The 16,000-nt window shown below is 39.4% G+C and overlaps 1 protein-coding gene across 10 annotated transcripts in view; it reads left to right on the top strand.

The window, feature by feature from the left end:
- Positions 1–16,000, top strand: part of CALD1 (caldesmon 1) — a 175,360-nt gene that overhangs the window by 133,320 nt on the left and 26,040 nt on the right. For 6 of the 10 annotated variants that reach the window (XM_079150160.1, XM_079150162.1, XM_079150163.1 and 3 more), the window contains 4 exons: positions 5,935–6,081; positions 8,814–9,774; positions 11,029–11,106; positions 15,698–15,843. In XM_079150160.1, the coding sequence (XP_079006286.1) occupies positions 5,935–6,081; positions 8,814–9,774; positions 11,029–11,106; positions 15,698–15,843 (1,332 nt within the window). The remainder of the gene's footprint in view (positions 1–5,934; positions 6,082–8,813; positions 9,775–11,028; positions 11,107–15,697; positions 15,844–16,000) is intronic. The other 4 variants (XM_079150166.1, XM_079150165.1, XM_079150168.1 and 1 more) reach the window with 1 other exon arrangement.

Here is a 16,000-nt window from a genome sequence, read left to right as displayed (position 1 = left end):
AATCTTGGTAAGAGAGTTCCAAGTTCATATTCCATACCAAGTATTTTCCCTAGTTTGATAAATAACTGTCTCATGTAAAAAACACTTTTTCTAAAAGATCGATCGATCGATCGATCGATAGATAGATGTAGTGGATCTATGGATTCCATAGATGTAGGAATCTATGGATTCCTTTTATGCATTGTAGAATTTATTTTTATTAATAAATAACAGAGGCTGGGGATATAGCTCAGTTGGTAGGGTGCTTGCCTCCCAAGCACAAGGCCCTGGGTTCAATCCCCAGCACTACAAAAATAAACAAATAAATAAATAAGTAAGTAAATAAATAAATAACAAAAGTATAAGCAATTGTCATATCATCTTTTTCTTGATATTTTAAAAGACTCCTCATTCTTAAAATGTTGGAAACCACAGAGGAGATTGAATCTTTCCTCTTAGCCTATCAGGTCAGCAGTGAACTATCTTAATATATGCTGGTTCAACTTGGTTATAGAAGTGACTGAGCACAGGGATGTAAATTGGAATAACTATTCCACTTCTCACCATCTACTTCAGAGAAACACATGCATTGTATGCAATAAGGAAAAAATGGAAGAAAACCCAAAATGTCTGTGTATAAGATAATAATCAGATAAATTATGAGCTCTTGCTAAGTAGATGACAAGAATAAAGTATAACCCAGGAAACTGATTTTGAGAAATCTTTAAATATGTTATTAAATTGTTTAATTTTTAAGATGATATCTGTGAAATATGTAATGTATGTAAAAAATATATAATAGCAAGACTGCAGGTCCAAACTTGATTTAGCTATTTGATTATCCAGTTAATTACCCAGAGCATACTGTGATTATCAACATAAAATAAGTAAATGTGTGCATGCTATAGACTTAACTGTACATTTTCACTCTGGGTATTTAATATTCTTAAACATGCAGTCAAATCAGCCCCTGCTCCAGTAAAATGGGTTATTATTTTTTTGTATTCTATTTTTAAGCATGATTTCCTGCTAAGAGATCTTGTTTTGTTAATAAAATCTCATTGCCAGAATTTTACTTGGAAACTTCAAGGAGGATGTCCTGTAGTCTCAAATCATAAAATTAGCAAAATGGAAAAAAGGAAAAATAGAAGGAAATAAGAGCAATATTCTTCCAACCAGGGGGGATTTGGAGTACCAACAAAACAAAACAACCTGTGCTGTAGATGAATTATCACATGAATTTTGTCGGAGTTGCTCAAGTCCTGAGAAACACTTCATGGGAGTGTGGGATGAGGTGAAGGCAGAGGCAGAGAGACAACTAACATTGGTCAAGAAACTTCTGCCTGTCAGTCCCTGCTCTTTTCATCTGGTACACATTTAGACCTCGCCCATCCTAATGTAAAGACACTGAGTCCTCAATGATTTTCCTATTTGCTGGGTTTGCAATACTTTTGCTTATTTGAACATTCTATCTAAAATACCCAGAATATAACATGATCATCCTGTGGCTTGAATATACTGAGGCAGCAGAGTGCTAGTCTTAAAATAGCTTTGTTGTAAAAGCCACAGCATTACAAGAAAGTTTTCCTGTTGCATGGATCTGTTTCTTTTTCTTATCATATAACACCCAGGCCTTTAAGCAATGGTTCTGGGAATGAAAGAAAAGCCAGTTTTCTCTACATTTTTCCTATCACTGACACAATCAAATAGCATCATGTAGTTACGATGGACTGTGGGGATTTTTTTGCACTTATTTACAGGTAGTCTTTCTTTTGAATCTCCAATGAGTGATTTTGCTTCAGCAACATTGGTCTTGCTGAAAGGTCAATTGTGCCTTTTTCCAAGTGTTTGTGGTAAGAATGATCAAAAGCATTTACCAAGAAACAAAGTGGAACACTCTATAGTAAACCCTCTTTCAGTCAGCACAGATGGAAAGCTCATGGGTTCTGATCCACCAAACATTTTATTTAATGGAGAGTTGCTTCGTTTATTTGTGGATTTTTAAAAAGTAGATCACAATAAAATGCATTTGATTAGAACTCTGTTAAACATTCTTCAGTCTTTCTCAGATGATTCAGAGGAACTTCAGGATCCCACGCTGCTTCTGAATCATCTAGGAACATCTGTTGTCTTTGTACTGTAGAAAAGGGTGGACTGGTTAACACTGGCATCTGCTGAATTTTCGCAGAAGGAACACATGGGTTGTTATTCTTTTATTACAATCCAGTGGCTGGTTAGGTATGAGTTTTACTAGCCATCAGCATTTCATATAGGTTTAAATCTGGTGTGTGGAAAATCAGAAATGTTAACATTTTGTCTTTAACTGGAACATAAAGCAGAGTTGTGCTATCATTTGGATACATTTAGGATCCTGCGTACTTGTCTTGTTGGACCAGTTTTACTTATGGTGAAATTAGCACTCCCATGCATCACTGGCGTTACAGACCTTTCTGGAGGGCAGTTTATCAGTGTAAACTAAAAGCCTGTAAAATAAACATACTTTTATTTAACTCAGAATTCTAACTTCTGAGTTTTCCAAATTTTATTAATGTGTTAAAAATAGTCATAAATAGGGTAAGTTAAAGAAACTTTATCAAATTATATGTATAACATGATCCCACTTTATAAAAATGTAAATATATAATAGGAAAATGTTTGTAGAATATATCAAATATTTATCATGTTTGTATCCTAGGAAGACGGTTTTTACTTTTGCCTTTATACATTTTGTAATATTTTGTTTTTAAAATAATAATTATATGCTACTTTTAGAATAAAACAAATTGAGCTTTTCCAATGTTGAATGAAAAACAAATGAAGTTGTGATAGAAGTATAAAAGATGGGTTGCTTTGGAACATGCCTAAAAGCTAAGGAGTTACAATTTGTTTTGCATACTGTGGGCTAATGTAGAGAATATCACAGTTGACGGATTTCCCCACCTATCATGTTATTTGGTACAGACACAATTTCACTTATAAATTATAAAGTCAACTGATAGGTTCTTGAGTCAGCAACCAGGTATTTTATAATTGAAAAATAGCATGAAATCATTGTGGCTCTTTTTGTTGTTGTTGTTGTTCTTAATTTTATAAGCAATTTTGTCTTGTTCCTTTTTTAGTAGAAATAAAAGATCCCTACAAACCCAGCTCTGGTGACTCTAGCAAAGCACCTAACAATGGAGGATGGCTGTTCATTAGTTGTAAGCTTAAAAATGAGAATTAGAGGAGACAGTGAAGATGATCTGATTGTTCAGGTCACTCTGTCCATGAGAAATCTAAGAGGAAGAAAGTTAAGTGTGACCTAGCTGCAGTGGCAAATCTAGTTCATGTCAGAGCTAAAAGCCAGCAACATCCAGCCACGAAGGTCACTGTGTATGTGGAAGGAGGAAAAGGGCAACCTCTCACATTTTTCCAATGGAGTGGGAAATGAGGGTTTAAACTTCGATTCCATTAGGAGAGGGAGCATATTTGCTTTTAGCTTAGGGATGTCTTACTTGGAGCTCTTGCTTGTCTTGGAAGAGGAAGGTCTCTGTAATATCCATGACCTCATGACTGATCCAGAGATGTAGAAGAGCAAATTAAGACTTTCTGTTTGATTAGCTTGGGAAGCAGTCATGAAGGACTCTTTCTCCCTGCTGTGGTTAAAGCTGTCTACTGAGAAATAAGCCAAAGGAATATCAAGCCAAGAATCTGAAGGTTGAAGCCAAACCACTGGGAAGGGCTTTTGACTACAAACTACAATGTGATTGAACTAGAAAGGAACATTCGACTCATGTCATGTTGACACCTCAAACTCAACAAGTCTAAAATTGAACTCATCTTTCCTCCAAAGCAGCTCCTTAACTGACCTTTCCTAACAGCAAAATACTGCACTTTAGAATGCTTTGTCATAGCTCACCCACTATTTCATGTAACTGTCACATGCCTACAGACAAGAAAAGTTCGCTCAGGTTAATCAAAGGCCTGCAAGTACCTAAGAGATCAGTTCTGAAAACCAAGTTTTCTGAGTCCTAATCTAGTCATCCATTAACTTTACCACACTGCCCCTTCTCTCCATATTTGTGGAAAATTACCAGTCAGTTTTATAGAATTACTGACACTTTTTATTTATATTGGCATTTGAGCATTGCACACTAGCAGATTTTAGTAAGTATGAAGTAAGATTTTTTAAAGTAGCAAAGAGCAAACCAACCAACCCTTGAATTGCTAATCTTGTTTTTTATAAGATACCTAGATGAAAAACTATACATAGCCTTCTTATTATTGAAGTCAAAAGATAATGCAGATAAAATGAAGTACTAGAACTAAGCCCCAAATGGCCAGTTGGTAAATCTAACATGAGCAAATCATCACTGGTCATATTAGATGATTGATTACTGATATAAATTGTTTTCTCCCAATGTTTTGTTTTCTTTAATTTAAAAAGTATTTTGGTTTTATAATTATAATAATCATAAGCATATTCTAGAGGTTGCCCTGTAACATTGTGCATGTTGTTAACAATACTGTATTATGCACTTAAACACTTATTAAGAGAATAGACCTCTCTGGGCATGGTAGCACATGCCTATAATCCCAGTGGCTTGGGAGTCTGAGGCTGAGGATCACAAGTTCAAAGCCAGCCTCAGCAACTTAGTGAGACCCTAAGCAAGACCCTGTCTCAGAATAAAATACAAAGTAGGGCTGGGGATGTTGTTCAGTGGTTGAGTGCTACTGAGTTCAATCTCTGGTACCAAAAAAAGAGGGAGAGAGTAGATCTCACATTAAGTGTTCTTACTACAATTAAAAAAAAAAAATTCTAACATGAAACATTCACATATTTGTATTTCTTTTAGTAGATGTGTAAGTAATATAATAAAAACACTTTAACTTTAGGGTAAAAAGCAACCCTCTGTAATTCAGCCTCATCCACATCCCCCAACAAGCTGCCAGGCCCCGGGCCGGGCGACACTACCCAGGCCTTGTTGGAGTTCTGTATCTCAGTGTACATGACACCTTCAGAAACAGCCAGTTAACCATCCAGACCATTTCCTCTTGACTTTGGGCATCTGTAGTTCCATAGCCTCATCTTCATTTGGAAATAAGTATTAGAGGAAACATACCTAGCATAGTGATACTAATTGTGTAATTTCCCCAAATAGGCATTTGCTTCCAATGAAACTGTACAGGCTAAGTAACTAGGCACATGTGGAGTCTCCTGTGGCTTTTCGACCTGTCTCATCTCTTCGGCTTCTATCTAAATACACTCTTGTGGGCCACTGTGAGGTGCCCACCATGGGGGTAGAAGACACTGCAGCAGGATTCAGAGCACAGGAGGAGTCCTTAGAGCCACCTCTTCAAAATGCACTGACTTTGAAACCCTCAAACACTGGTCAATAACACCTCCACTCTCCAGGGAAAAGGACCTGAGAGGAAAAGCAAAATCAACCAAAGAAAACACCCTGCTCTTAATTTCCTTGAGCAATTTTGGCTTATTTCACCGAAGTCTTGGTTTGCTAATATAACTTGATTCTTGTCCGATCTTTGTGACAGTGCCTACACAAGTAATTTACGCAACACGCCAAATCCTTTTTAATAGGTCTTTTGATGATTTTGGGCTCAATACTTTGGATTTCTGCTTCTAAATTTCATGTGTGATAACTGGCTTAAGTAAAGGAATCTAAATATTGCTCACCAATAGTCTCCAAAGGCAGTCTGCTTTTCTGTAGATTTTTTAGTTTATCTGATCATTGTAGGTCATCCTCTGCAGTTGTTGGATGATGCCTTTCGAGTGCTCAAAAGTTTGAAAACTAGTCAGTTGGTCCTCCAAGGTTGGGAGCTGAACCATCCTGCTAGAGTCCTGTGGTTCACTAGCAGTGAGGTTCTGCAAAGGGACCAGGGATGCTCCTGCTGAGACGTCCATGAAAACAGTTGGCAGCTGGCCTTGCTCAGGAGCCTGCCTTTGTTATGTTCCAGAATTGCCTATCAGAGGAACGACGATGACGAAGAAGAGGCAGCCCGGGAACGCCGCCGGCGAGCCCGACAGGAACGGCTGCGGCAGAAGCAAGAGGAAGAATCCTTGGGACAGGTGACCGACCAGGTGGAGGTTCACGCCCAGAACAGGTACTGTCCTCTTTGGAGTGGAGAATTTCTCAGTTGTGTCTTAGCCTGTCTGTTGAATGAAACTTACCCAGCAAGGCATTCCCTTCTCAGTCCACCTCAACCCTTTTCCAATCTATCTGATTTGGCAAAAAATGAGGTTGGACAATCAATCTAAATTAGACATTAGGACACCTTTATTCACTACACACACACACACACACACACACACACACACCATTGCCATCTCTAAACATACCCCAAGTGAAAGCTTTTGTTTTGTTTTATAATCTGACATTTTTAAAATTTATTAAATATGCTGGATTATACTTTTAAATAAGAAAAACTCTTTATATTTCTTTGTATCATATTGCTGTTTTGAACTGAAGATTTACTAGTTTTAAGAGAGACTTATGTGCCTACCAAAAATAGATGACTCTTGAATTTTAAAAGTAGGTATGAATTGCAGATGTCCTCTTTTTCTTAGCATAAAGCCCAACTCAGTATTTTCTGATCATCAATGTAGTATAAGTGAGATGCTTAATTTATAATGACTTTTCAAACTTGTTTAATAAGTTTACTATTATATTTTTTCCTACTCAGACCCTGGTAGAAATTGGAGTTGAGAACACCTAATAGGTTCAACTTCTTCAAATAGGTCTTTTGTAACAGAAATAGGAACACATGGTTCATTATGTTGATGGTTAGTGTATGTCATTTATTTGCACCAAGGTCTAGAAAAGATAAGGCTATTTGGAGAAAAAATAATTTTAATTTAAAACTGCAGACTGATTAAATAAATGAAACCATATTATAAGGTCTTGCATGTGGTTTTGGTTTTTGTCTGTTTGATTTTGTGCGTGTTTGGCGGGAGCGGTTGATAACTCCTTTAATTCAGTCTATTTAGAAAATTATGAAGGGAAAGGGTCATGACCTCGGGCTCAAATTCAAGTTTCTCTAAGGTTGTCTTGCAAATGCTGGTAGGCAAGGTCAGTTCAATAAGGAAACTTACTGGCTAGGTAGAAAAGTAGAAACCTTGACCCTTGGTAAGCAGCTCCTAATTAGGGAGGAAGGACAGCAAAGGGGACATGTGTATGATGTCCAGGACCCACTAACTGTCTTTGAATCCCAACTCGATGCTTTGCAAACTGTTTCTTCACTTAAATAGAAATAGAAGTTATACTTTTCGTCTAAGAATATAATTAAACTTTTTTTTTTTTTTCCAGACCTGGAGATTGAAATCAGGGTTGCTCTACTTCTGAGTCACATCACCAGTCATTTTTTATTTTTATTTTGAGACAAGTTCTCAATAAATTGTTGAGGTTGGGCTTCTACTTGCAGCCATCCTGCCTCAGGCTCCTGGGTAGCTGGGTAGATTACAGGCACCACCAAGTCCAGCTCTTTGTTTCTTTCTTTTTTTAAGGAACACATATTCAGGTCTGAGAATATGTGACTTATCTCTGACATATTCATTAGCCTCAAGAAGAATAAGTCTTCTTGGAACTAAATGGCTCTAACTGTCACTTGGCATTGTTACTTGAAATTGCTGTCATGATTTGTAAAAAGACAACAAAAGTTTTAACAGTCTGTTGGTTTCTTAGCTTCTTATTTTCATCAGGCTAACACACTGGAATTTGGGGTACCTTCTTAAAATTATTAGAATTCAGTTGATTCAAATGCCTTGCATTGGGCTTTTCCCCGTGAGCTCGGAATTCTTTGTATTTTCATGGGCGTTTAGTCCTGATATGTCTAATTCATGAAGACAGTGTCCTGCAGCAATGGCAAAGGCCACACGTTTGAAAATCTAGGGTTTACTCTGCCATATTTTGTTGTTAAATATGAAATGTGTTTTCCCAAAATTAAGTGAACTTGAACATCAAAAGGGCCAAGTTTTGTATAAACCATGAAATTTGATGGAGTGTCTAAACATCGTGAGGCATTCACTTCCAACTCTGGTCACAGCTCTGGTATCACATGACTGACTGTCTCCTGCCAGGGGAGACCAACGCCCTTGGCTTGGGCAGTGACCAGCACCTTCCGAGAGAGTGAAATGAAGAGCATGGTACAGTTTGGATTTAAGAGATTTTCCTTTTTTTAATAAATTAAATACAACTACTACCTTTTGTTCATTGTAGAAAAAAAGAACAAGAAGCCTTTTATTCTTGGAAATCTTGACAAAGAAGGTAGATAATCTGTATATTAGTCATGATAGTCCTGCTACTAAAACATTGAGCCCCCATATTTTAGTAGTTTAATGTGACACATAAGTCCAGTGTGGGTATTTCTGTATAGTAGGCAGAACCGGTCACCGGTCTTCCTTCCTCTTATGACTCTGTGAATCTCTAGAGATTTGGAGTCTTCTGATCCTGCGAACAATCAGAGATAGAAAGGACAGAGAATGGACCTCTGCTTCTTGATTGCCTTAGTTTGGACATATCACTTCTGCTCATATTTCAATGGTAATTATGGGTCACATGACCCTGCCTAGGCACAAGGAAGAGAAGAGGGTAAGAAATCCAATCCTTGATTGGCAACCACTCAAAGCACTTCTCGCATGTTAAATAGACTCCACAGAGTAAAGAATCACAAATGCTGTCATTTGAAAATCAGGCAGGTGTGTACTGCAGTGGTAACGTCCAAGGCATGTGGCATGGTACTACTGACATCGCTCTAGTCCTGGGGGGCACTGGCTATATAAATGCAGCTCCCAGATTAATCAGCAAGTTGTCTTTGGTGCTGTTCTCTCTGTTGTACAGTGTCCCCGATGAAGAGTCCAAGCCAACCACCACCAACACACAGGTGGAAGGCGATGACGAGGCTGCCCTTCTGGAGCGCCTGGCCCGGAGAGAAGAGAGACGCCAGAAACGCCTTCAGGAAGCCCTGGAGCGGCAGAAGGAGTTCGACCCAACAATAGCAGATGCCAGCCTGTCACTCTCCAGCGGAAGAATGCAGAATGACACAGCTGAAAACGAGACAGCAGAGAAGGAAGGAAAAAGAGAAGGTCGCCAGGAGAGATATGAGATAGAGGAAACAGAAACAGTCACCAAGTCCTTCCAGAAGAATGACTGGAGGGATGCCGAAGACAAGAAGGAAGGTGGAAAAGAAAAGGAGGAGGAGGAAGAAGAGAAGCCAAAGCAAGGAGGCACTGGAGAAAATCAGGTAGAGGTGCTGGTGGAAGAGAAAACAGCAGAAGTCCGGGAGGAAACAGTGGTCATGGCATTGAAAAATGGGGAAATCGATGCAGACGAGTCTAAACTCGAGGACAGGGAGCGAGGCTCAGAGGAGATTTCCCATCATGAAAAGATGGAAGAGGAAGGAAGGGAAAGAGCAGAGGCAGAGAGGCTAAGGTTGGAAGCAGAAGAAAGAGAAAGAATTAAAGCTGAACAAGAAAAACAGATAGCAGATGAACGAGCAAGAATCGAAGCTGAAGAAAGGGCAGCTGCACAAGAAAGAGAAAGGAGGGAGGCAGAGGAGAGGGAAAGGATTAGGGAGGAAGAGAGAAGGGCAGCAGAGGAGAGGCGGAGAGCCCAGGCAGAGGAGGAGGAGAAGGCTAGGCTAGAAGAGCAAAAACGTAAAAAGCAGCTAGAAGAGAAGAGGAATGAAATGCAAGAGACAAAGATAAAAGGGGAGAAAGTAGAAGAGAAAAGAGAAGGGAAGAGGGTAAATGAAAAGAAAGTGCACGAAGATAAACTTCAGACAGCTGTCCTAAAGAAACAGGTACAGTAAGCACTTTGCACCAAATGTGTGATGCCTGTGACTTACGAGAAATGTAATGCACATCAGATTTGGGACTGAGGCCACATGCATACAGCTCCACGTGCTTGATCATTTGGCAAGCTCTTTATTCATTTCTTTTTTTCAGGTCATAGCAATGCACAAGCATGATGCAATTGATTGCTGGCTAAATATGCAGTCAACCGAATTTACTGGGACAACCAGACAGAAATCAGTTGCTCTGTGCTTAGTTGTTATGAATACCAGAAAAAAAAAATGAATTAACCCAAAAATGATAAATGTGGTGGTGCCGTGTTGGCTTACGTTTCTGCACCTGCATCTGAACTCATTCCTTTTGAATCTTTCCTGTATCCATAGGTCTACATGAGGCAAGAGGCCCGTAACTCCTCATCTCACATGTATTTTGATATTAAATAATTATAAACCTAAGGGTGGGGAATTAACACAAAGAATTATGGGCAGACATTTCATCTTAAGAAGGCAAACATAAACCCCATGAAGGAGCCAGTTAGAACCTTTTATGAAAAAATAAAAACATATCCCTCAAAACTCTGATTTGCCATCATGTAGACCTGAGCTTAATGTAAACTTGCAGAAAGCAAGGTAGCATCAGTAACTGGTGGGAAATTAAGAGCATACGTTTTGCTCCTTTTACCTTCTGGGTGACACAAATTCATGTGGCCTGTGGAAGGATGGGAAGAATGGAGGGGAGAAGAATGTATGTAAACTGCAATTTTTTTTTTACTTTCTGCAAGGCTGCATTAAAGCACTGTCCCTAAGCACCACCACCAATCCCCAAACCACAGGGAAAAAAGAGAAGCTTGCATGTGCACCTTTCCAGAGCAACCTCTCCGTCACCAACTCCACAACCACCTGCCGTTGTCTTTTCACTCCTGCTTCTCTACAAGGGGCTCTGCACATGGCTATAATTGAGACGGTCATCAATGAAGTGCACCCAGCCACACACATAAGGTTTGTAAACACACACAGGGAGCACCATGTCATGCTAGATTTCAGTGAGCACCATGGAAGGCACACCAGAGAAACTGAGTGGGAAGAAAATATCCACATTGCTGCGTAGAATCACTGACACCAAGGGGTGTAAGTACCCGCTGGGACAGCCAAAGAAGCTGTCCCGCAGCACCTGCTGAGTAACGTGCACACCCTCTCACTCCTGCAAGCTAGAAAAGAGGTTCTTTTACATGAGTGACCTTAACAATTCTTGAAAACGAAAAGGAAGAAGAAAAGGGAGCTAAAGGGCAAGCTCAAAGGCAAAAATCCCAAGAAGACAAGACTACCTTCAAAAAGGAAGAGGTAAATGTTATTGAGAGATGATCTGATCATAAAGCAACAGAGAGCAGTGTTCCAAGGTATCTCAGGTCTGAGGATTCTCAGAATTCTAACCTCTAACCCAGTGTTTTTCAAGCCACGGCTCCTGATCCATGAGACCCACTTAGAACATCTCAAAATTAGTTCACCGGCATTTTAAAAAATGAAATGATAGAGGGTATCAGAAGGCACAGTGGGTAGTAAGTATTGCATTATTTTAGAAATTGTCTTTCTTACTGTGGATCATAGTCAAAAAGGCTTGGAAAACACTGCCCTAATCAATCTTTCTGCTTTCTACTCTTCTGAGTGCTAATTTTTTGCCCTTGAGCCATTCTACTTGCGTTTCAATCATGAAATATTCCCAACTGGCCTTGATTAATGCTTTGACTTTTCAAAGGGAAAACACCTCCCCACACATATCTCAGTAGAAAATTTGGTGAACTGAAGATGATAATTTGGTTTTCAAAAGAAAAGTTTGGCAAAATGTTCTGCATTGCATTTCTGGGGCACACACCGGAGCAGGTGCCAGGTATTTGAAGGTAGGTAAGTAGAGAGAATGTCACAGGGCCCAACAATCAGTGTGCCACAACAGAAAGTCTGGCGTCATTTTAACCATTGAGCTTATGTTAGAGCCAAATAATCCTATAAACTGTGACTCTAAGTAATAGTTAAAAATTCTTGAACATGGCAAAACTGAATCATCCAAGGCAGGAAGACCTGAGTTATTTTGCTCATGAGATTGATAAAGTGATTTGTAGCCATTGAGTGCCAACCCAAGTGTTCTCTCACTATCTTTCTCTGCCTGTTATGGCTTCTGTTAAGAAAACTCAAACAGAAGAAAAATTCATTTTAAGAAAATAGATGACCAGAATAAATAAATAGGGGGTGGGTTATTTTCTTAAATGAGTTTTGTAAGATTCATATAAAATATGAGTCTTTAGTTTATGTTACATATTATATTTACTTTAAGTTTTACGTTACCCTGAGTTTCTAACAGATGTTGTGACGGGTCAGGAGTGAATATTGAATGTGAGCACTGCCCATGTAAAGGAAGGAGAAAGTGTAAATGATAATAGGGAAACTGAATTTAGCTCTAACAAGGCAGCTCAGGCAGCATTTGAACATGAAGGGAAAGATTTCTCATTTTGTGACAATACCTATAAATTCAAATTCATCTACAAAAAAAACAAACAAACAAACAAACCCCTCAGAAGTAAACTCAAATAGAAATGTCTCACAGGGGTCTTCTGCAGAGCTGGAGTTTTGTGGTAAATACTTTTAACTACAGAAGCAAGAGGGCCCAAGTCATTAACCTGTTAACTGACTCAACACATGGGGCAGGGGGTAGACGGAGAGGCTGCAGAAACCACCACTGGGATTCTAATGTAAAATTTAATTCAGTTCACCACGATGCGATTTGTTTTAATGACCAAAGCATTCTGTGCCTATATAGGGTGTCCCCGAGCTAGAAAGGATTCATCAGTGGTCACTAAAATCATCCTTTTCGTCTTTCCTTTAAGGGCCCAGTTCAGCCATGTCTGCAGTATCAGTAAGCTATGCCCAGGAATAGTTTCAGGCCTGCCTTTTTCCCAGTTTGCCCCACAGCACATTCCAGTGTCTCAAAACTTTGGCCTCTTTTTTTGCATAAAGTCAGATGAGCTCCTCAACCCAGCTTAAAAAAAAAATAATAAAAAAACAAAAACTGTACCCATGTTTTAACACTGTATTGGGAAACTGTTGGTTGACTGCTGGGGTTTCTCCTTTTTTAGCTCATTTTGTTGCTGCTTTACAGAGACAACTTCCAATCATTTTACCTGACCCAGCCATTCTAAACAACCTCTTCCTATTCTTTTTTTATTTAAAAAAAAAAAAAAAAGTCACACAAAGATAGACTGAACCCTTTGGTCACGGGCATCTATGCAGCATAAACAGGATGGGGCAGCCACAAGTAAACACAAACATCGCAGGAGCTTTCCTAGAGAAAACAATGCCGGAAGTCACTCCCGTGCTCCCCAAAACAAAAACAAACAACAAAACCCCCGTCTGCCTCCACTGCAGTTTAACTCCGCTTGTAGGGGCAGTGGGATTCAGATGATTGACAGCCTTAAAACTTAATTTAGCTTTCTCTCCAATTACAAAAAGCTAGTTCCTCACTAACAAGCGAGTTATTTCTAGTCTACAACCTAAAACAAAGTTTCTAGAGGTAGCAGAGTTGTTCGTACCATTCCAAACCTGGTGTTCATGTCATCTGGGCCCACACTTCCCCATGTGCAGACAAATCCATCACCCAGGAATTTCGTTAAGAGAAGAATTGATTTAGTGGCTCGAGGTGGAGTCTAAGTTCCCCGGAGGGTCCATGTTGTATTTGGACCAAACTTGCAGTAACTAGGAATCTGGAGGACACCCATGTGATAGAAAAGGACTTGGGGCTTCTAAAACTAACAAAAACATATTAAACCTGAACTAAAGAATTCTAACCTGCTCTCAGTTCTTGTGGCTACTCTGGAATCAAATCATGCAAGGCAATATGCTATAGCCTTTTTCCACTTGTTCCTGGATCTTTTGAGTGTCTCTCTGGCACAGGGGCATGCCACTCAGATTCCCCAAACCCACACACTCATGTTTTATCCCACTGGATATTCCAAATATCCAGTTTTGTCCAAATGATCACATTTGGCCAGAACCTTTCTAGCAAGTACACTAATGTTATCTGTGAACGAAGTACACTACGTCTTTCAGGACACTAGGTTACCTAGTAATCCCTTCAGCCCAGACTTTTTTTCATGGTAACATTCCAACCTAGAAAATCTAATTATCTTACCAAGGGGCTCAGAATCCCATGGGCTAGTACCAAACCTGTCGTAGAATCCAATTCACTGTATTCCTTAAAATAAGATTTACAGGCATTATGGAATTACTTTATTCATTTCCCAGAAAGAAAATAATGTCTAAAATCAAATGATTATTATTACATTGAGAACATTTCTTAAAAAGTTTTCCAAGGAGAATATAAGCATACCATCCACCATAATCTTTTCCAATAAAGACTGAACTTGAAAAAATGGAGGAAGGCCTTTTTGTTGTCCTAGATATCTATTGTTTTACAAGAACACTGATTTATTGTTTGGCAAGGACAGCCACCAAGAGGTCATCATCAAGTCATGTCCTTGAGCGTCCTTCTTCTGTTGTAGCCGCTCATGACCAATCAGGAGCCAGGAGGGAAAAGATGTTATAAACGATTAGGAAGATCTCATCCCACTCTGTCTTTGCACAAACCTCGGACCAGCATCCTGGAGATTTGTTCAAGTGACATAACTAGGTTGTTAGCAGCATTGGAACCCAAATCAAGTCCCCTGACTTGCAGAGAAGTCTTCCGAGAGTGAACAACACTCTAGATCCCCTCTTTGGCCTTGTCAAGGGACATCCTTGTACATCCCCCTCTTGGAGAAAGATTAAAGTCTTAGCTAATTAGGGCAATCTCACGGTGAATAGTCCACCTACGACAATTTAATAAGTAACACTCAAAGAAGATAATCCAGCAAAAGACTGTTGAAATTCAGAGCAGGAAAAAAAAATGTACTCTGCTTTGTAAAACATGCCCTTTAGGAGTAGATGTTCAGAGAGTGTTGAAGAATAGCTGGAAACAGGTGTGGGACCAGGTGAGAAGAGCAGACGCACAAGTTCCCATAGCCTCCCCTGCTTCTGGAGGATTCTTCAGAGCGTTAGAGCTTTGTAACTCTTCACTCGTAAAGAACAATAATGAACCTCACCTGCCTTCATGCTTATATTTTAAGAATATATGATTCTTAAAGGTTATGTAGCAATAATTTGAGCTCTTTTGTCCTCCCAAAGCTATGTAAATTCGTTTTACTTTGAAATAATGTCTCCCCACAACAATCACAAAACCAATTCCAGAGGAATAAATTTTTCTTAGCAAGGCGAATCCTGGAATTGTTCCCATTCCATTCTAGTAGCTGTAGTGGTTTCCACAGCTACAAATATGGTCTTACAGATCTCTCTTAAGTCCTCACACTCAAGGTGGGTTACTATGTGTTCCGTCCTTGGTTCCCAGTTACTCATTGGATTAAAATACAAGAGTGGTGTTCTCCAGAATTGGCTTGGTAGATCTTCTTTCCTCTTCACTTGTGTCCTAGTCAAACATTCACTGTCCGTCCCAGAAGAAACCTGGCCAACCAACCTGACCATTCTGCCATCAAAACCACACTCAATTCCCAGTGGGAACCACAAACAACTGCTCTTACGTGGTGTTCCCAGAACTTAATCGTTTCCAAACAGTCACATCCCCGCTGATCTCCAAAATAAAAACCCCAATGAGATCAGAGATGATATTTACTTCCTAAAATTATGGTCAAGGTCTTTGCCTATAGGCTAAGGGACCATAGCTCACTCTCTAAAAATGTCCCCTGACCCCCACTACCACACCATTCTTCAGGTGATTGTTCTGCTTCTGAGTTTGCTGGCTTCCTAAAAATGTTGGGTCTTTTTTGGTAATACCAACCAAAACCTAATAAGAGTCTCATTGTTATATTTCTTCCTAATGTGTACTGTTGGTTAGATCAAAGATGAGAAGATTAAAAAAGACAAAGAGCCCAAAGAAGAAGTGAAGAGCTTCTTGGATCGAAAGAAGGGATTTACAGAAGTGAAGTCACAGAATGGAGAATTCATGACCCACAAACTTAAACATACTGAGAATACTTTCAGGTAAGAGGTAGTGATTAAGTTAACAATAACTGTGTTCACATGTGGGGGGGAAAAAACCAGTCTCCCTGTTCTGTGCCTCCAGACAGAAACGTGCTAAACAGACAACATTCTTTGGTTGCAAGGTCACTGACCATTGTCTTAGAGATACACAGTCAGC

The sequence above is a fragment of the Sciurus vulgaris genome, assembly GCF_902686455.1.
Source record: "Sciurus vulgaris genome assembly, chromosome: 8".
Lineage (NCBI taxonomy): Eukaryota > Metazoa > Chordata > Mammalia > Rodentia > Sciuridae > Sciurus > Sciurus vulgaris.
This window is presented reverse-complemented; position numbering and strand designations above follow the sequence as displayed.